This window comes from Chrysemys picta, chromosome 11 (assembly GCF_011386835.1).
Source record: "Chrysemys picta bellii isolate R12L10 chromosome 11, ASM1138683v2, whole genome shotgun sequence".
In the NCBI taxonomy this organism is placed as follows: Eukaryota; Metazoa; Chordata; order Testudines; family Emydidae; genus Chrysemys; species Chrysemys picta.
This window is the reverse complement of record NC_088801.1, coordinates 44,928,579-44,950,729: the sequence shown is the minus strand read 5'-3', so window position 1 is coordinate 44,950,729 and position 22,151 is coordinate 44,928,579. Positions and strand designations below refer to the sequence as shown.

The 22,151-nt window shown below is 45.1% G+C and overlaps 2 protein-coding genes across 7 annotated transcripts in view; one reads left to right on the top strand and one right to left on the bottom strand.

Annotated features, from left to right (window-relative positions):
* The window catches only part of ZNF385B (zinc finger protein 385B), a 296,303-nt gene that overhangs the window by 71,358 nt on the left and 202,794 nt on the right, over positions 1-22,151 (top strand). The window contains exon 1 of one of the 6 annotated variants that reach the window (XM_065560837.1): positions 19,250-19,944. The exons of the other annotated variants lie outside the window; for them this stretch is intronic. The gene's annotated coding sequence lies outside the window, so the exon portion shown is untranslated. Of the gene's footprint in view, positions 1-19,249; positions 19,945-22,151 lie in introns of those variants that run through there. 6 annotated transcript variants of the gene reach the window in all.
* On the bottom strand, positions 5,902-7,785 carry LOC135974355 (uncharacterized). The gene is made up of 2 exons (XM_065561919.1): positions 7,122-7,785; positions 5,902-6,526 (listed from the first exon to the last, which is right to left on the bottom strand). The coding sequence occupies exons 1-2, from the start codon at positions 7,663-7,665 to the stop codon at positions 6,024-6,026; spliced, it is 1,047 nt and encodes a 348-aa protein (XP_065417991.1). The 5' UTR covers positions 7,666-7,785; the 3' UTR covers positions 5,902-6,023.

Genomic DNA, 22,151 nt, shown 5'->3' with positions numbered 1-22,151 from the left:
TGCTCATGTCCATTCCCTGATCAGCCCTCCTACCTTTCTGCCAGAATTACCGGCAAGAAGGAACTGGTAGGGCATGGAGCCGGTGGTGCCCTTTATACAGGCTCATGTGTGTGTGACTCCAGAGGGCGCTAGAGCTGGCCCAACGGACACCAGTGAGGGAAAAATCTATGGCAATTATGCACCTGGCACGCACACACCTAGCATGGAATGGACATGAGCAACACATCTCTTAGAACAACAGTTATGAAAGGTTAGTAACAGGGTTTTTTTTACATGAACAAAAATGAGGAGGTTGAAAAATGTTTATATTTTTACAAGTTGAGTAGAGGCACCTTTTACGATGTATGTTAGGTAAAACTTTAAGTGAAATCCCTATCTGAACTTCATTTATGACCTAGATGGTAAGCTCTTCAGGGCAGAGGTAGTCTTATTTGTTACTTGTTTGGACAATCCTACCACAGCAGAACTCTGATCCTTGACTGGAGCCTGTATTTGCTATTGTAATACAAAAATTATTTACATCTCTCAGTTCCCTTTCAGGAATACTATAGGTTGTGCAGTTGTGACACACTCATCAAGCTAATAAGTAAAACAGTGTCCCTGATTCTGGACTCAATTACACTGAAAATCCAGAGTAAGTTCTTTGAGTTATGTTGGTGGAACTGAGACGTGGCCCTGTGTTTTCAGTCTTGTGCAGGAAAGTTTTTGTTGAAAGAATTCCACCACCCCAATGTTTTTACTTTTGGAACTCAGTAAGTGGTCTGTAAATTGTCCTGTAATACAGGCCCAGTGGTGCCTGCCTCTAGTAGTCTCTATTAATCCCTAAAATAAGTAATGTATCATTTAGAACTAAGGCCATGCCTTCCAGCTCCCCCCACCTCCCCGCAAAAAACTCCTCCTCTTTTTGTTTGGAGACCTTCATGTTAGGAAACCGTTTTATCAGGATATTTTTAAATTATTTTCAAGACACGCTAGCTCAAAACTGGGTTATGGATTTTCACCAATGAGAATGTGTACACACACACACACACACACACACACACACACACACACACACACACACAATTCATGCACAAGTCAGAGTTAACCTGATATGATTGCAGTGACAAGATGATAAAATATGTTTTGATTCACTGTGTAAAGGTATAAATCCATAGTTTAGGGATGACCATTTAAATCTAAGCAAAAGTAAAGACTTTATCAGTGGAGCACAATTAAATACAGTAGTAGAGCATGGAGAAAATAGAGGTGAGGTAGGCTTCCAGGCGTTAATGTGGCAAATGTGGGTAAAGTCAAAGAAATCACTTCAATGAAAAGCAGGCTTGGTGGAAAGAGTTAATATTTATTGTTCGAAATAGCAGTCAGTGTACAGTGGCCAGCTTTGCTAGTGGTGTTTCATAGCCTGATAATGAGGCTCTATTAATGAGCAAGGGTGTTTTGAGGTAATTACTTTGGTTACAATTTTCAGTCACCTAGGAGCCTGAGTCCCATTGACTTTAATGAGATTTGGTTCCTAAATGCCTAAGTTGCTTTTGAACCACTAAGGCCCTTTTTAAAACTTCATTCTGCAGGGTAAAATTTTACCTTGGAACGAAGGTCAGCCGAAGGCACAGTTAGTACAGAAGCATCCATAAGCTGTTCTTATTAGAGAGAGAGAGAACTTAAAACTAACATTTCTGTCTGAAAATTAACTACTGTGGTTATGGAACTTTAAGCATTATTGACTGGACAAGTTAGTAGGGAATATTTTCTCAAATTTTTTCAGTTTATTTACTTAGTTCATGTGACAACACTTGGTCTACTCATTTTCACTTTTGTTACTCTATAATGTAGTTGGTTTCTTCCCTACAGAAAAGTCCCTTATCAGTTAGGGATGAGGAAAACATTTATCTTTAAGGAATTAAAAAATCAGAACATATTATTAAGAGGCTGTCATTAAAAGGTATTTTGTTTTATTAGCTTTTTAAAAACAATCCGGTTAACATTGCCCTTAATTGTATAAAAAGTCCATATTTTGGCATCATTAAGGTAATTGCATGGTTACTATGTAGCTAGTGCTGGATACTATTATAACTTCTAGAGCTAGTAAGTAGTAAAACTAAAAACCCTTAGTCACAAACATCTTCATGAATGGAAGTACCTAGTTCGGTTTGTTATCCTTTGAGGGTGCATATTATTGCTTCATGAATTTTTGGATGACTACCATCTATTTGTAAAAATGTTCATGCATTGAAAAAGTCCCATCGATTTTTGCACAAATGATCATCCCAGTGATTTATAGTAGAAGCGTGTGTATGTATTTAAAACATTAAAATAATGAATAGTATGTGTTCTTAGGTGATGGGCCACACACCACAAATTAATGATAGATAGATGAAGTGAGCAAAGTACAATCTGAAAAGAAGTAGTATGAAAATAGATAATCACCTTGGAACAGGGTAAGACAAAACCTTGCATGGTCGTCCAGTGTTAGGCCTTTGGGCAATTTCCCTAAGGGTACGTCTACACTACGAAATTAGTTCGAATTTATAGAAGCCGGTTTTATTGAAATCGGTTGTATACAGCCGATTGTGTGTGTCCACACAATAAAATGCTCTAGGTGCTCTAGTCGGCGGACCGCGTCCACAGTACAAGGCTAGCGTCGACTTCCAGAGCATTGCACTATGGGTAGCTATCCCACAGCTATCCCACAGTTCCCGCAGTCTCCGCCGCCCCTTTGAATTCTGGGTTGAGATCCCAATGCCCGGATGATGCAAAACAGTGTCGCGGGCGGTTCTGGGTACATGTCGTCAGGCCCCTCCCTCCCCCGTCACAGCAACGGCAGACAATAGATTCGCGCCTCTTTACCTGGGTTACCTGAGTTACCTGTGCAGACAACATGGAGCCCGCTCAGCTGAGCTCACCGTCACCATATGTCCTCTGGGTGTCGGCAGACGTGGGACTGCATTGCTGCACAGCAGCAGCTGCTAACTGCCTTTTGGCGGTAGACGGTGCAGTAGACTGGTAGCCTTCATCGGCGATCTGGGTGCTGGCAGCCGTGGGGCTTGCCTTTTGGCAGTAAATGGTGTATTACGACTATTAGCCGTCCTATTACAAGTCGGGTCATCGCACATTAGCAGAGTCTTCCCCGAGCAGCCGATTGTGCAATAGGCCTGAAGACCATCGTCATACGCCGCCCCGTATTTGCTGCCAAGCACCCAGAAAGATGCCGAGGGCTATCAGTCACGCTGCACCGTCGTCTTAAGATGTAAAAAATAGATTTGCTCTGTATTCATTTGCTTCCCCCTCCCTCCGTCAAATCAACGGCCTGCTAAGCCCAGGGTTTTCAGTTTAATCTTTGGGGGGAACATTCTGTGTGACAGTTGTTTGTGTTTCTCCCTGATGCACAGCCACCGTTCTTGATTTTAATTCCCTGTGCCTGTACGCCATGTCGTCACTCGGCCCCCCTCCCTCCTTCCCCTAGTCCGTCAGATACTACGTTTGCGCCACAGCTCAGAGAGCCGAGAAGCGGTTCGCGCCTTTTCTTTGAATTCTGGGTTGAGATCCCAATGCCCGGATGATGCAAAACAGTGTCGCGGGCGGTTCTGGGTACATGTCGTCAGGCCCCTCCCCCCTCGTCACAGCAACGCAGACAATAGATTCGCGCCTTTTTACCTGGGTTACCTGTGCAGACAACATATCACGGCAAGCATGGAGCCCGCTCAGCTCAGCTGAGCTCACCGTCACCATATGTCCTCTGGGTGCTGGCAGACGTGGGACTGCATTGCTACACAGCAGCAGCTGCTAACTGCCTTTTGGCGGTAGACGGTGTAGCATGAGTGATAGCCATGGGGCTGGCAGCCGTAGGGCTGCATTGCACCAGCCCCTTGCCAGGCGATGGTATATTATGACTGGTATCCGTCGTCATCGTATTGGTGTGGCTGTCAATCATGGCCACCTGGGCAGACATGCTACTGTTTCGATGATGATGGCTACCAGTCGTAATATACTATTTTCTGCCAATTGCCCAGTATTGTCTGCTAAGCACCCAGAAGAGGCCGAGGGCGATGCTGGGTGCTGGCGGACGTGGGGCTGGCAGACGTGGGGCTGCATTGCTACACAGCAGCAGCCCCTTGCCTTTTGGCAGATGATGGTATTTTATGATTGGTATCCGTCATCGTCGTACTGGTATGGCTGTCACTCATGCTGCACCGTCGGCTGCCACCTTAAGATGTAAAAAATAGATTTGTTCTGTATTCATATGCTTCCCCTTCCTCCGTGAAATCAATGGCCTGCTAAGCCCAGGGTTTTCATTTTAATCTTTGGGGGGACCATTCTGTGTGACAGTTGTTTGTGTTTCTCCCTGTTCCTGTACCTGTACGCCATGTCGTCACTCGGCCCTCCCTCCCTCCCGCCCTCCCTCCTTCTCCTGGTCCATCAGATACTACTTTCGCGCCTTTTTTCTGACCAGGCGCCATAGCTAGCACTGGGATCATGGAGCCCGCTCAGATCACCGCGGCAATTATGAGCACTATGAACACCACGCGCATTGTCCTGGAGTATATGCAGAGCCAGGACATGCCAAGGCGAAACCCGGACCAGGCGAGGAGGCGATTGCAGCGCGGCGACGAGAGTGATGAGGAAATTGACATGGACATAGACCTCTCACAAGGCACAGGCACCAGCAATGTGGAAATCATGGTGTCACTGGGGCAGGTTGATGCCGTGGAACGCCGATTCTGGGCCCGGGAAACAAGCACAGACTGGTGGGACCGCATCGTGCTGCAGGTATGGGACGATTCCCAGTGGCTGCGAAACTTTCGCATGCGTAAGGGCACTTTCATGGAACTTTGTGACTTGCTGTCCCCTGCCCTGAAACGCCAGGATACCAAGATGAGAGCAGCCCTCACAGTTGAGAAGCGAGTGGCGATAGCCCTGTGGAAGCTTGCAACGCCAGACAGCTACCGGTCAGTCGGGAATCAATTTGGAGTGGGCAAATCTACAGTGGGGGCTGCTGTGATCCAATTTGCCAGGGCAATGAAAGACCTGGTGATAGCAAGGGTAGTGACTCTGGGCAACGTGCAGTCAATAGTGGATGGTTTTGCTGAAATGGGATTCCCAAACTGTGGCGGGGCCATAGACGGAACCCATATCCCTATCTTGTCACCGGAGCACCAAGCCACCGACTACATAAACCGCAAGGGGTACTTTTCAATGCTGCTGCAAGCCCTGGTGGATCACAAGGGACGTTTCACCAACATCAACGTGGGATGGCCGGGAAAGGTACATGATGCTCGCGTCTTCAGGAACTCTGCTCTGTTTCGAAAGCTGGAGGAAGGGACTTTCTTCCCGGACCAGAAAGTGACCATTGGGGATGTTGAAATGCCTATCGTGATCCTTGGGGACCCAGCCTACCCCTTAATGCCATGGCTCATGAAGCCGTACACAGGCAGCCTGGACAGGAGTCAGGACCTGTTCAACTACAGGCTGAGCAAGTGCCGAATGGTGGTGGAATGTGCATTTGGACGTTTAAAAGCGCGCTGGCGCAGCTTACTGACTCGCTCAGACCTCAGCGAAAAGAATATCCCCATTGTTATTGCTACTTGCTGTGCGCTCCACAATATCTGTGAGAGTAAGGGGGAGACCTTTATGGCGGGGTGGGAGGTTGAGGCAACTCGCCTGGCCGCTGATTACGCGCAGCCAGACACCAGGGCGGTTAGAGGAGCACAGCAGGGCGCGGTGCGCATCAGAGAAGCTTTGAAAACGAGTTTTGTGACTGGCCAGGCTACTGTGTGAAACTTCTGTTTGTTTCTCCTTGATGAACCCTCCAAACCCCCCCCACCGACCCGGTTCACTCTACTTCCCTGTAAACCAACCACCCCACCCCACCCTCCCCTCCCGCTTGCAGAGGCAATAAAGTCATTTTTTTTTAACATTCATGCATTCTTTATTAGTTCCTTACAGAGGTAGGGGGATAATTGCCAAGGTAGCCTGGGATGGGTGGGGGAGGAGGGATGGAAAAGGACACACTGCATTTTAAAACTTTAACTCTTATTGAAGGCCAGCCTTCTGATGCTTGGGCGATCATCTGGGGTGGAGTGACTGGGTGGACGGAGGCCCCCCCACCGTGTTCTTGGGCGTCTGGGTGAGGAGGCTATGGAACTTGGGGAGGAGGGCTGTTGGTTACACAGGGGCTGTAGCGGCGGTCTCTGCTCCTGCTGCCTTTCCTGCAACTCAACCATACGCTCGAGCATATCAGTTTGATGCTCCAGCAGACGGAGCATTGCCTCTTGCCGTCTGTCTGCAAGCTGACGCCACCTATCGTCTTCAGCCCGCCACTTGCTCTGTTCTTCCCGCGATTCAGCCCGCCACCTCTCCTCTCGTTCATATTGGGCTTTTCTCATCTCCGTCATTGACTGCCTCCACGCATTCTGCTGTGCTCTATCAGCCTGGGCGGACATCTGCAGCTCCGTGAACATCTCGTCCCTCGTCCTACGTTTTCTCTTTCTAATGTTCACGAGCCTCTGCGAAGGAGAAACATTTGCAGCTGGCGGAGGAGAAGGGAGAGGTGGTTAAAAAAGACACATTTTAGAGAACAATGGGTACACTCTTTCATTACAAGGTCGCATATTTCGGCTTGCAGGCAGCCATCGTAGGCCACAGTGTTTTGGCTTTTTTAACCTTCTTAACATGCGGGAAAGGTTGCAAACAGCAGCGCATTTCCCATATCAAGGATGAATTGGGTTGTCCATTTAAAATGGGGTTTCAATGTAAAAGGAGTGGCTGCGGTTTCCCGGTTAACATGCGGCACAAACACAAGTAAACCCCCCCGCCCCACACACACACACGATTCTCTGGGATGATCACTTCACCCCTCCCCCCACCGCGTGGTTAACAGCGGGGAACATTTCTGGTCAGAAGAGCAGGAACGGGCGCCTCTGAATGTCCCCTTAATAAAATCACCCCATTTCAACCAGGAGAGCTTTCTGGAGATGTCCCTGGAGGATTTCCGCTCCATCCCCATACACGTTAACAGACTTTTCCAGTAGATGTACTGGCCGCGATTGCCAGGGCAAAGTAATCATTAAACACGCTTGCTTTTTTTTTGTAATGTTTACAAATAGTTACAAAGTTACACTCACCAGAGGTCTCCTGTGTGCCCTGAGGGTCTTGGGTGAGTTCGGGGGTTACTGGTTCCAGGTCCAGGGTCACAAACATATCCTGGCTGTTGGGGAAACCGGTTTCTCCGCTTCCTTGCTGCTGTGAGCTACCTACAGTACCTCCATCGTCATCATCCTCCTCGTTCCCCGAACCGTCTTCCCTGTGTGTTTCTCCAGTGAGAGAGTCATAGCACACGGTTGGGGTAGTGGTGGCTGCACCCCCTAGGATCGCATGCAGCTCCGCGTAGTAGCGGCAAGTTTGCGGCTCTGCCCCGGACCTTCCGTTTGCTTCTCTGGCTTTGTGGTAAGCTTGCCGTAGCTCCTTAATTTTCACGCGGCACTGCTGTGTGTCCCTGTTATGGCCTCGGTCCTTCATGGCCTTGGAGATCTTTTCTAATACTTTTCCATTTCTTTTACTGCTACGGAGTTCAGCTATCACTGCTTCATCTCCCCATATGGCGAGCAGATCTCGTACCTCCCGTTCGGTCCATGCTGGAGCTCTTTTGCGATCCTGGGAGGACTCCATCACGGTTACCTGTGCTGATGAGCTCTGCGGGGTCACCTGTGCTCTCCACGCTGGGCAAACAGGAAATGAAATTCAAACCTTCGCGGGTCTTTTCCTGTCTACCTGGTCAGTGCATCTGAGTTGAGAGTGCTGTCCAGAGCGGTCACAATGAAGCACTGTGGGATAGCTCCCGGAGGCCAATAACGTCGAATTCCGTCCACACTACCCCAATTCCGACCCGCAAAGACCGGTTTTATCGCTAATCCCCTCGTCAGAGGTGGTGTAAAGAAACCGGTTTAAAGGACCCTTTAAGTCGAAAGAAAGGGCTTCGTTGTGTGGACGTGTCCAGGCTTAATTCGGTTTAACGCCGCTAAAGTCGACCTAAACCCGTAGTGTAGACCAGGCCTAAAATACTCAGTGTAGTTGTAGCCAAAGTCAACCAGTGACTTCACAGAACCAGTGTCAGGTAAAACGCATCTTCTTCTGGGAAAATGGTTGATCCGCTTTGAACTTTAGTGCTCAGGCACAGGGATCACGCACAGGAGATTCTGAACTTTTACCTAGTACCCTAAGTGCTGGAACTAAGGGTGCTGGAGGTGCTGCAGCAGCCCCTGGCTTGAAGTGGTTTCCATTATATACAGGGTTTATGGTTTGGTTCAATGGCTCTCAGCATCCCCACTATAAAAATTGTTCCAGCACCCCTGCCTACTTCTGTTGGTTGCTTTGTTTTTATAGTGAAATACTAGATGGTGACTCAGTATAATAAACCTCAGATTTTTATTTCTCGTATGTCTGATGTATCTGGCACACAGATCAATGTTTTAGCTGCATGGGACCTTTTATACTTTAAATGTCTGCTTTATACTGAGCATTTGTATTATAAATATTTTATTATAATTCAAAATATTTAGTTTAAGTGCTTTATAAGCAGTACAATTTTTGGTGTCAAGTGTGACTTAGCTTTATTATGATTCCCTACTCTTTCAAGAAAAACTTTCAGCCACCTTTATTGAAAGGCCATGTTCCTTAAAAGAGAAGCTTTTGTCAGTCCCTTGAGTTGCTTAATTCTAGTTTCTCTGTCTAGTGATCTTGTATAAACAAGAAATACATTTGTGAGATTGTAAATTGATTGAAGGCCAGCTTCACCATAAAAGTCCATGGACTTAACTTGAAGTTGAGTTTATGGATTTTACCACACTTAATATGTCCAACATCATAATGGCGACAGCTCTATCTTTCTGCTCTCACACTGCTTTATTGGATAATGATTCAGTCTGTTGCACTTTATTCCCCTGAGTGTCTTCTCCAGCAAAAAAGGCCATGTTTATAGCAAGATGCTCTTGTTTGTGGTTAAAACCTGAGCACGTGCTGGAATGACCCATTTATTTTCTGCTTTAGACAGAACACACTTCATTTTCCATCTTTTGGGGTCCATTCCTGCTGCCTGTATTGAGAAATGCTCCCATTAAAGTTAGCCAGACTTAAAGTCCATGCACAATTTGAGGAAATCAGACTATATTTTCATTTGCCTTATGCTTTGTTGCCATTATAATCTCATATAAGAACCCTGGAAGATGGTGACTTTCAGATGGAAAAGTAAGATGACAGTGAAAGTACTGTCAGAATTACTTGAAGGCCTAACTTACATCAGTATAAGCAAGAACTTTCAGAATTAGTGGGACTGTCAGGTCAATTTAAGCACCACATTTAGGAATAAAATGTGTAGGATGGTTTTAAAAAAATCCCATATAACATTTATCACTTATTAAATTTTACAAGATTTTTTTTCATAGGGGTGAGGGAAGTGAACAGAGGCAGTAAGGTGTCAGTATCAGAGCCAGGACTGGAATTCGGGAGTTCCTGCCTGCTAGTTCTGTGCACAGACTGATAGAGTACACCCTTTGCCAGTGGGTGAACTTATATTTGGGTCTGCAATTCCAATCCATAATGAGATGAGAATGAAAATGCAGCTTTAACTCTGTCTTGGTTCTGTAGCATTAGTACAGAGCCAGAATGTTAATTGAACATATTCTTTTCACTTATTAAGATCAAAATCTCATTTCACTTTGTATTCCAACATACAGATTGAATAAGGGGTACCTGAATTCATTATGGCTTGCTGGTTGCTGATTAACTGTGAGTTTGTCCAGGAGTTTAATCTAATCCATCTCTCTAAGGGTTGGCCTGGTGTGGTAGTGCTCTTCCTTCCCAGAACCAGCAGGGACTGAGTGCAGTGAAGGCAACAAATTCAGCCCCTGTGGGGAAATGCATGCCTCACTTACTCAACAGCAATCCCTCCAGCTGTTAATGAACAGCACTGACTGTTTCCAAAAGATTTCAGAAGAATGAAAGTTTGAAGAACATGGTGCCTGAAAACACATGTGAAGGGGAATATACCTAAAATGTAGGTGACAAAACAGTACATTTTTTTTGAATGCTGAAATGCTCTGCATTTTTTTGAATGCTCAAAAAGCTATAGTCCAGAATCTGTACATGATTTTACTACAGGGTATTAGAAACCAACTGATGCTTCAATTAGTAATTGAACAGCAATAAACGGTGATTGTCCACAGGAAAGTGATTCCTTACTGTACATTTCATATTAAGTACCCTGGAATTCTTCTTCAAGAGATGTCCCTGTGGGTGCTCCACTCCATGTGATGATGTGTCCCTGTGCATTTGCTTGGAGAGTTTTGCAGCAGTGCCCATACGGGTTGCGCACGCGCGGTGCCTGCCTCACATGTGGTTGGCTCTTGAAATGTTGCGTGCACAACCTGGAGCCCTCTGTTCCATCTCAACCGTCCCCGGCCTGAGACAGAGCTCAGCAGTCCCGCTGAAAAACTTTTCATTTTTTCAGGTAAGTCTTAGGTAGTTAGACACTTTAGTGTTCTTAGATGGTTTTGGTTTCCGTTTTGCTTTTGCCCCTATTTAAAAAAAAAAAAAATTCTCCTGGTTCACTGGGTTTTAAAAGATGCTTGACCTGCAGAGAGGCGATGTCAGTCTCTGACAGGCACATTTAATGTGTCTGGCAGAATCTCATGTTCCCCAGAACTGTGCCCATTGCTCTAAATTGAAGGCTAGGGCATGAAGAGATAGGGACTGATGCTGAAACTTATCTTAATGGAGAAGTCATTGAGACCAGCCTCTGACCTGGGACAAGAAGGACCTTCGCGACAAAGGTCTCCAGTCTTTTCACCACCGAGGTCCCCAAAATCTAAAACATCGGTAAAAGAATGACCAGCTTCCCTATCTGAAAGAGAGCAGACCAGAAAAAATGGTCACCTGCTAGATCGCTCTCAGCAGTGCTGACTGCACTGAGACTGGGCACCTCCGATGCTCCGGACACCTCCGGCACTGTCTGTGCGGTAGCTGCCACCGGCACCCACCACTCCGGTGCCAACGCTAATGCATCTAAGCTGCCCATCTCCACCATGGCACCGTTAGCACCTCCAGTGGTGTTGGCACAACAACCGCTCCAACCCCTGTGCCACAGCCCGGCGCCGTTAGTGCAATGGCACTGACATATTCCACGTCTGCTCTGATCCACACCACACCCACTGCACAATCACCACCGTCGCTGCCGAGACAGAGACTCTCGGCACCACAACACTTTAGTCATCACAAAGACCTCTACTGGTCTCTTCTACCCCAAAGTCTCCCCTTCTGGGCACCGATTTCTCGCCCACTACAGTGGTGCCACACCAGCAGCTATCTCCAATTGCCTCACACTTCTAGAGTGCTGATGAGGTCGAAGGAATATTTTCTCCTCACCACTCTTCCTCAATCAGGTCATATATACCTGAAAGATGATCACGGTCGAGATACATCTATGACCACATGCCACCAAGGTATGGACACCCATGGATGGGACCACCCGCTCCTTTTTCTGGCCCTTGGCCATACTGGAGCCCCTGGGGGTCTTACAGAAGACACCACAGCATATGCCATAGTCCACAGAGGGACAGCATCAAATCACCACTTCCACCCTCCGAAACAGCAGTAACTGAGGCACAGGAGGTATAAATGGTAGAGCTGGAAGAGGACACTGCTCCTGACACCTCACCACTCATCCGTAATTAATCCTCCTTACCTGATGAGGCCATTGTTCTCCTACCACTGTGGACGACGGTACTCATTTCCAGGACTTGTTCAAAAGGGTGGCTACAGAACTCAGAATTGCCCTGAAAGAGGTGCCAGAAACTCAACATGAGTTAACTGACATCTTGCAAACATCCTCTTCATCTAAGATAGCACTGCCAATCAATGGGGCTATCATAGAATCTGCAAGAACAGTGTGGCAAACTCCAGCTACAATCCCACCAATTTGCAAAAGGACAGATCATAAATATTATGTCCCTTCGAAGGGTTCAGAATTTCTGTTTACACACCCAGCACCCAACTTGCTGGTGGTTGAGGCTGCCAACAAAAGAGGTAAACAGCAATATTTCCAATCCACCCCAGATGATAAGGACAGCAAAAGGTTGGATCTCTTTGGCCACAAAGTGTACTTGTCATCCACACTCTAATTTAGTGTGTCAAATTATGCGGCATTACTCTTGTGGAGTTAAAATGGGCCAACTTGTTTACAGACAAAAAAAAGTTTTTTGTTTATTTCTTTAATGGCACTCGCTTTGTAGAGATTACCCAGTTTGTGGTGTGTATTCTTTTATTTTATTATGGCTTTTTTGTGTTTTTAGGAAAAGCAATCTCGCATTTTAGATGTAAAATTAGTTTTTAAAAATGTTTATACACACACACACACACACACACACACACTATTTATAAAAATAATGTGTGTGTGTGTGTGTGTGTGTGTGTGTGTGTGTGTGTGTGTGTGTGTAAAAATGAGTATCTATGTAATTATAGTGCCCTCCTGGCCAAGGTGGAGTCTGCTCTGCGGGGCAGCTCCGGCTAAGAAAAGGGGTACACAGAAAAACGGCAGGGAAACTCCCTTTCTCCTCAGTGGCTCTTGTTCCAAACCCCCTCCCTCCCCCCCGCACATGTAAAAACACACACACTGGAATAGTACAGTGAATATGGGAGGGGGAAATATTTATTTACAGAGAAAAATGAAGGGAGTAAAACAAAAGGGGGAGAATATTGGGGAGTGGTAAAACAGGGTTACATCTAACATAAGGACACGTGGGCCTAGTGGAACCATAATGTAAAAGGATAGATGCCAAGCCATGCATCTAGACTCCGAGTTCAGGAATCGTGGGCAGAGTTCCAGTCTGGCAGTGAGTCTCCTGTGCTCCTGGTTGTCTTTGGTGTCCGTAAACTTTCCCGAACAAACCCTCTGGTGCCCTCTTCTGCTGCTCTCTGCAAACCCACACCACGACATCCTCCCTCCTTATTCCCAGTACTAAGGTACACACTCCAGAACTCATGGTTCCATACAGTTGTGGGCGACAGTGATACTGGGTCCGGCTTTGGTTTGTCCTTCTCAGGTGATTCGATCCTGACATGCTGCTTGTCCTGGGACATTCCCAATGGTCCGCTCTATCCCTTCCAAGCTTCGGGCTATTTTTTTTTGCTTTGCTATGGGAGCTACAGACACGCATATGCCCTTGTTGCTCTCCCTGGAACAACCAGCACTTCCTCTGCCTCAGGATAAGATTTTAAAGGGGCTGTGCTCTCTTAACCCTAGGGGGATTATATCTCAAAGCCCTAATGTCTGAGAACTCCCAGGGTACATCTACTCTAGAAATTCAGTACCAATGGTACAGCGATAGACAACAATAGTGTGGTTACATTGGTGAAAGGCCACTAGTGTAAGCTGGGCTTTTTATCACTGTTTCATGAAAATCTACCTGAACCGTGCCTTGACTAGAACATACCCTATTGCTACTGTCTGTGGTCAGTGATGAGCTGCCAAAATATTAACAGGTTCCCTCCTCCTCACCCCACAAGGGGGTCGTGCCCCCCCTGGACTCCTGCCTCATCCAACCCCCCATGTTCCTTGATGCCCTCCCCCGGGACCCCTACCCCATCCACCCCCCTTCCTTGTCCCCCGACTGCCCCCTGCTGCCCCATCCAATCCCTCCTCTCATTCCTGATGGCCCCCCGGGATCCCTGCCCCATCCAACCACCCCTTCTCTCTGTCCCCTGACTGCCCCTGGAATCCCTGCCCCTGACTGCGCCCCCCATGGCCCCATCCAATCCCTGCTCCTTCCTGACTGCCCCCCGAGACCCTTGCCCCTATTCAATCCCCCTGTTCCCTGCCCTCTGACCGCCCCGACCCCTATCCACACCCCCACTAGCCCCCGAACTCCTCTGCCCTCTTCCAACATCCCCTCCCTGCCCCATTACCGCGCTGGCTGGAGCCACTCGGACTGGCACCGGCGCCACGGGGCTCGAGCCGGACCGGGCTGTGGCGCTCGGCGGGGGCCAGGCCAGGGCCAGGGGGCCGGGCCGGAGGGGGCTGCTCGGCCAGAGCCGAACTGCGCCGCGCCTCCCTGGAGCCCCCACCCCACCCCAGCTTACCTGCCTGCTGCTTGTTTCAGGCTTCCTGTGAACATCTGATTCGCAGGAAGCAGGAAAGGGGGAGGAGAAAGGGGGAGGAGCGTTCAGGCGAGGAGGGGGAAGTGAGCTGGGGCCGGGGATGGGGTGGACAGCTGCCTGAGCTTTTGTTAAATTTAGAAGCCCTCTTAGACCCGGTTGTCCTGGAACAACTGGTTCTAAAAGTGCTTCTAAATTTAACAACCGGTTCCTGCGAACCTGTGGGAACTGGCTCCAGCTCACCACTGTCTGTAGTTTAGACAAGGATCCAATGACTCTAGAAGAACCCTAAGGTTTCCTTCATTTCTAAAACAAATAATGCAGAAAATTTAAGTTTGGTGTATTTTCAGTATATTTTATGAAAATATGTTCTTAGATTTCTGCTTTGGTAGGGTTTTACTGGAAACTGTATTTAGCATGCCTGAATCCATAATCTTTACTTGGACAAAGCTCCCACTGACTTAATTCAAAATTTAATGAAGGACTTTGATTTAACCTCAACTGTGTATGAAGATCCACTATTCAGAGGCACCTTAATAAAGGGCTAAAAATGATACTTGAGCTTCGTACAATGTGGGGAGTTAAGAATATCACAACATCTGTAACTCCCTCTATCTGCCTTTGGCAGCCCAGGTATTTTATTGTAATATTTCTGCACCTTCACATCAAATCAACTTGGAATTTAGGAATTGTATTCTGATCTCCTTGACTGGCACACATGAAATAGCAAACAACACTAACCTCTGCTGGATCCCAGTTCTCACATTCTTGTCTTTTGAGGCTGCAGCCAAAAATTCTGTAGAAAACAGAACAATATTGGCAGCTGTCAATAAATATAATGGACACAGAACGTAAACTTTAGCGCCTGTGCACAGCTGGTGTCTGTTTTGTGCTTGTCCACGCATATGCACCTTTGAATCTGAAAAAGATAATCAAGAGACTGAGGAACATTGGTTTAGACAAAGAAAAACAATTGGTGGCTGGCAGGGAAGCAACACTGTACTGTTAAATAAATAAATTAATTGTATGAATTGCAAAGATATCTGAAAAAAATGTAGGCTTTTGCATAAGTACGTCTCTCATCAGTCTGTTCAAAAGCTGTTCTATAGAGTCCTAACCATGTACTGTATTATTTGCTGCCTCTGTTATTAAATTCAGTTCTAACAGATCATTTTTCACACTGTTTTCTGTTCCCATGGAATCTGTCTGATTAGGTCCACCTAACCTAAACTGGACTTAATCTCTAAAAAAAACAAAACTTCTGTTTATATTTGTATGATTATTCTGTTATAGCTGTGAACTGTGTTGCCTTTTCTCCTGTCTTCCCTGACTATGCTTCTAAATTAACTTTTCCATCTCAAGATGTCCTCAAGATTTAAAGATGTGTTGGCTTGGCTTCTCTTTGCTTTGTAAAGTATTCATCTTATTCCTCTTTTTGTTGTTTAAAAATATTTTTTTTGATATTTAAAAATATCGTATCAATTTATAACTGGGGCAGCCAGAGCCAAAATAAGGGGGATGTATTGTAGGTACAGGAAGCTCTCTTCTCCCCCATACAAGGTGATCACATTTATAAATTAAAAAGAGGGTCACTGCCTTTGAGAGGATTGGGGTAAGGGTTTTAGTGTGAGATGAGGGAGAAGTTGATTGCTGGATATGAGAATCAGGAACAGAGGCAACAGAGATGGACTGATGAATTTGAATTTCCTCCTCGCCTAACTGCCACTTTATTAGCCTAATTCCAAAATTTTGACCCTCTAAACTCCAGTTCAGCTGCTGTCTAATGCCACCTCAACTCCTGCCTACCCTTGCCCAGAGCAGCCTAAGTCCTGATGCCACCAAGCAGCTTGGAGTTTAAGTGCCAGCAGGATTCCCAAATTAGGCATTTGCAGCGAATAAACCTGAATGCCCCATGTGAGTGCGCTGACCACTAGCCTGTAGTGTCATTTTCACTCCTTCTGTGCCACAGAATATTTAAATAGCTTATACAAAGTGGGACAACTTCAACAGGAGTGACTGAGATAGACCCCACTGAATTCAAAACCATCCCTCTCCCGCCCCCCTGATTTCTTGGTTCAGCCACCAAACTGGAAAAAATCAATTATTCACTCAGTTGTAGTAGTGAATGTCCATCTCAAAGTGGGAGTGATGGTAGTGTCCTCCACCCTTCCCATCCTTGCTAGGTGGTTCCTGATTTCTGCCTCAGCTGCCTTGGAGGCTTCAGAAGAGGGAAAGGAAAAGAGTGTTGAGTGAGCTATTCCTGTGGCTCCAAGGGACTACAAGCAGCCCTTCAAATGTCTCCAACACCAATCTACAGCCATAGGCTGCAGCCTTTGATCAACTCACTACATCAGAGCTGCCATGCAAGCCTTCATCCCCACAACAATTGCAGGTTCCTCACAGGTCTCAACCACCAGAGCTGTTGACAGCAAGTAATCTGTAGGAGCTGCCCTGACATTGGACCAGGCAGTAAATAAGCCCTTTGATTGTAGCTTCCTTATCTTCTTCCAGAATAGGAGTAGAAGCTTTTCAGTGGCTACATGTTAGTCTGACGGTTTAAGGAATTCTGGAACTGAAATCTCTGAACAGGTTGGTTAAGAAATTGAAATTCAAAATACAAACAGTGAGATCCATTCTAGTATCTGCTTGCAAAGATAAATTCCTAATGTCCCGGGGACCTAAGAGGGTGCCTATCTATCAATACCAATCAAGCCCTCTCACTGAAGATGCTTAGGGTTCACTTATGATCAAAATCACTTTCAGTATTAAGCACTTCTTTTTGGTCTAGTCTCATTACCATGAGCATTCACTCAAGATACCTGTGTTCATAGCAGAAAGAGACACAACTTTATCCTTTTCATAATTCATTACTCAGGTCTGCCACCAGAATAAAGGTGTTCCTGGACACAGCCACCAAAGACTACTAGCTCTGTTGCAGACCATTTTACACCTTTGAGCAATTATCAATTATAAACATTTTTTCCACTCTCTCAGGAGGGAGTGATCTCTTTGATCCCTGGTGAGTTGTCCTGCTTATGTTTTGTTCTGAACAGGAATTGAAAGAGAATCAGAAAAAAATTGACAAAAACAAGACTTGGTAGCACTATTCTTTCATTGGTTCATCGATTCTTAAGGCCAGAAGGGGACATTACAATAATATAGTCTGACCTTCTCTATAACACAGACCATAACTTCTCATTGAACTAAAATATATCTTTAGAAAGACATCTAATCTTGGTTTAAAGACTTTATGTATTGAAGAATCTGCAATCCTATTCTGGATCATAATACCATAATACTCTAATTTTCTGTGTCAATACAGGGTCACTTCCTTCTTCCAATATGGGACAAACTTCTGACTCAGTGAGCAGGCCTCCACCCAGGAAAAGTCTGACAATCCATAAATTAAGCTGAATCAACAAAAGAAAATAGGACAGAAGGCTCACTATAGCAATCAAAATCTTCTTGACCTTAAAGTAGTCAGATTTGTAATAGATGAAAATTTGGTGCAAATTCTTCTGTTGCAAGCAAAAGAAATCAAACATCCATCAACTATGATGAATATATTTTAAGGCCAAAAGGTACCACTATGATCACCCAGACTGACCTCCTGTATAGCACAGGTAACAGAATTTCACCCAATAATTCCTGCAGTGAAAGGTATTCTTTCCTACTATGTAGGTGCACAGTGTTGAGTCCAGTAATTTGTGGTTGAACTAAAGCATATCTTTGATATCCAATCTCAATTTAAAGATTTCAAGTGATGGTGAATTTTCCACTTTCCTTTTGAAAGTTGTTCCAATGATGAATTACCCTCTGAGATAAGAATGACATGTTTCCAATTTTTGAATTTTTCTAGCTTCCAGCCAATGGCTCTTGTTGTGTTTTTGTCTGCTAGATTAAATACACATTTTCCCTGGTTACCTCATAGAGTCATTACAAGATGACCTGATTTTTGGAGCTTAGTGCTAACATCTTTGGACTAATCGCTTGGTAAATGATTAGGTAGGTGAAGATTATGAAGAGACTGGTCAGGCCAGGTGTAGGTGCATGCTCTTTTTTTGTTTTTGTTTTTATTTTGTTTAACAAGGCTTTCAGTTTTACATGACGTGCAAGGGGTGCAGCCAGACCTTTCCCCAGATTATCAGGCCTGGTCCTGCCTGCAAGGTAACATTCTGTCAGGAATGGTGAGACTGTTTGAAGAAAAGAAATCTTTAGATAACAAATATCTATCTTATAATCTTCACAATAACAGCAAACAAATATGATTAGTCATCCAAGGAACAACCTGCTGCTTGTTGAGTGTTTGTTTCTAGGCTTATGCTTGTAGAGAAGGCTTTTGTGCTATTATAAATAAACCTCCCTAGCAACATTTTTTGTGGTTGTTGCATACTTTCTGTAGCTTAAATACATGGCTTTTGTATGCTTTCTCATATTGGTTACTCAGTGTACTTTGTAGGAGGACATTATGCACTTTGTATTGTCTTTTATCTCTTATGCTTCCTTTGATGATCTAAGAATCTCACCAATTTCCCTGAGGTAAACTTCCCACAATTCTTAACAGACTAAAATAAAAAATTTGAGAGCATGAGTTTGCAATCACACCAGCTAGACATCTAACAAGTGCAATTCCTACAGGAAAATGCTGGAGCAGTGTAGTCTTTAAAACTTGGCTCTAATTAGTGAAAAGAAGGTGGAAGCTATTGTTACTCCTTTTTGACTCAAGCTTAGCCAGTATTCAGGGTTTTGCAGGTTATTTCTATTAGAAGGAACAAATGATGTAGTCCAGGTTTTTTTGGATGCAATTTCATTTTTTTACAAAGAATGTACATGCAGTCCTGTTTCCGTGGTCACAGTAGGCATCAAACAGGAGGCAGTTTCCTTGTTCCATATTCCATGCCTCCTCTCTTTCCAGCCAGCACCTCTAACAAGACCGCTCTCTGAGCTTTTTCTAATGGTCAACTTACAAATGGTTCTCTGGTTTTCTGCTAACTTAGTTTGCTGCTTTGGTGTTTCTGGCTGCTTTTACAGTGTTGTACACCTCCCACAAAACAATACCTGTCCCTCTGCCTTTGCCGTTGTCACCTGTGGAATTCTTCTCTCACATAGCTCAGCTCATGAGCAGCACTCTGTGTGGTTAGTGTTTCGCAGGGTGTATGCTATGGTTTTTGCTATCTCATTCCAGAAGGAGTTTAACTGATATTTAAAATTATCCTGAATGAAGCGTGTAGTGGGTCGGCTGCCCCACTCCTGGATAACAGGGGTTAAAAGCAGCCAAGCTAGGCTGATTGGGGAAGCAGCCACAGCTGGGGCTATTCCAATCAGGGCCCAGCTGGCCCTGATAAAAGGGCTGTGGGGACAGGAGACAGAAGAGTCCCTCCTCAGCCCTGGAGGGAGAAGGGCTAGCTGCCTGAGAGGAAGGTGCCTGAACTGGAGCAGTGCTGGGGAATAGGGCAAGAGAGCTGGGGAGCTCCAGCCTGGTAAAACCCCAGGCTGCAGGCCTTGTTAAAGGCCTGTGAAGGTACTGGGGCTACAGAGGTGCAGCCTGGAAATAGGCAAAGGCAGCTGCTCCTAACCCCTTGCAGTCTGCCCCCGTGAGTGGGGGCTAGATGAGGTAAGGTGGGTTTAGAGGGTTGACACAAAGTGCGGGCGGTACTGCTGGGGCAGAACCATGAGGTAAAGTGGCACCGGGGTCCGGGAGGGACACAGGGCCCGAGGCAGGTGAGGCCACCAACCTGCAGAGGGCACTCCAGGCTGGAATCGAGCTAATTCCCAAGACTATCAGCAGGAGGCACTGCACCGGTGAGTCTTCGACTTTGCTACAAAGAGCAATTAATTATGCCCACCAGCTTGAACAAGGTTTCACTCAACCCCAGCATAAGACTATTTCAATTTCCTATAAAGTGAATTGAATAGCGAATAGTTTTATGTGTAAGTAATGGAGTTTGTGTTTTTCTTTCCCCTGCTGCTTTTTGTGAGGATCAAATACTGTGCTGACTTATAGCCAAAGAAGTCAGAATTTCATTGAATGTTGTTTATATTCCTTTAACAGCAGAATTAACCTGAGTTCTAGAACTAACATTTGTGGGTGGTTTTCTTTCTTTATCACGACCGTGGTGCTGCCTTTACTCCTTCAGCCTTAAACTTGGATAGCACATGCCTATTGTGCCACATACAGCATGTGTAAGGGGCTAGTAACTGATGCATGCAATACATCTTTCTTTCTAAGGCATGTGCTTAGATTGTGCTAAATAGTTTGTGATATAATTTTAAAAGGTGGGAAAGTTTTTTCCTAGGAAACTGAACTTGCTCTTCCTCCTTCCCAAATCGTTACTAATATGGGATTTCATTCTTTTTGCCATCGGCCAGCCCCATGTATACATCTGATAGTTCTGGTTTTACATTTAAATTTCTGTTAATTTCCTACAGAAGTTCCACCCACTACAGAAAATGGCTCACCAGCAAATATTTACTAATGTTATCTCCCCCCCACACATTTACATAGTAATTTCTTATTAGATGTCTCCGCTTCTGGTTGTCAAATTTGTACCGCCGCTTGTCAATTTCACCAAGGGGTATGAAAATGGTAATCTCCGTTTGAGAGAGACATGAGTGCTTAATGAAACACCTTAAATTTAAATTTCTTTTATGGCATCCATTAAAAGCACTGAAAATTGTCTGCCTTTTGAGTGTCCAATCAAGGGAATCTCTATCATATCTTGACTGCAAGATGAACAAATCCTATAATTATTTAGCTTAATTTGTCAAAAAGAAACATATATAATTCATTACATATTTTCATTATTTTCATCAACAAATCTACAGCCTTGTCTTGGCTTAGAGCGATTCATGGTGATATCTTCAAATGAGTAGGTATTTTAAAATAAGTGGATTTTGCTCAGATTTTGGTGTTCTCTATCAAAAGACAATTATTATTTATCGGCATTGCAATACCGCCCAGTGGCTCAGGATCAGTGTCCCATTATGCCAGGCCTTTACAAACACTTAGGAAGACCTAGTACTTACCTCAAAAAAATTACTTGCAAGCTAATGTGAAACGAAATGGACAAATGAATGGAACAAACAGGAAGAAGAGAAGGAATATGAAGGCAACAAGATCAAGATGTTACATAGTCTAGCTGTGTGGACAAGTTGATAACATATTTTGTCCCAGTAAGAGGACGTGAAGGCAGTCACACCATAGGAATAGGCACTGCTGAACTCAGAACTTGAAAAGTAAGAAACTAGAACATTGTTAAATACAGTTGTGACCGATATGGCAATTCCCTGCAATATCCTGGACAAACTCATTGAAATAAACCTAATTCAATAAGGTTTATCTAAGTATCTTAGTTCATTTTATTAGAAATGCAAACTTTATATTATTGTGGGATTGTATGTAATTTCTCTGAGGTGGGGTACGGGGGACATGGCCAGTGTAAACCTTGGGAAGTATTACGAGCTTCAAAGCACTATTTTAAACAATGCACCAGACAAAGAAAGTTAAGTGGGGTTTCTAGGAAATATCTGGTGGCAGGTGAATGCAAATCACTACCTCTGGTTATGCTAGGAGGGGTCATTTTCTGGCTGATTACCTGTTCTTGGTCTCTGCAAATCAAAGACCCCAACCTCTGTAAAGGAATGACTCTCTGATCTCTGGGGGTGCTTGTTCTGAGCTAACAGCTGTTATGAACTTGTGACCACTGAAAAACCCATTGGTGGGGTTTGAAGGACTGATCACCTGCCAGAGACTATTGGAACTGGGATGATCACTGGTGATCTGTTAGCATGCGTGTAGGTTCTTTTATTGTTTTACTGGTTTCTCAGTAGTGCTTTCAATTTAAGAATCAAGATGCTTGCTTAGAAAGGGGCTCTGTGGTAACTTATACCTTTGGGTAATTACGCTGCTTATAGCTTCTCAGGAGAAGGTAAAACAGGCCTGCTTAGGCAGTCTGACTTGCTTGGGAGCTCACAGTGTAGACAGAGAACTGCTCAGCTAGGGAAAAACC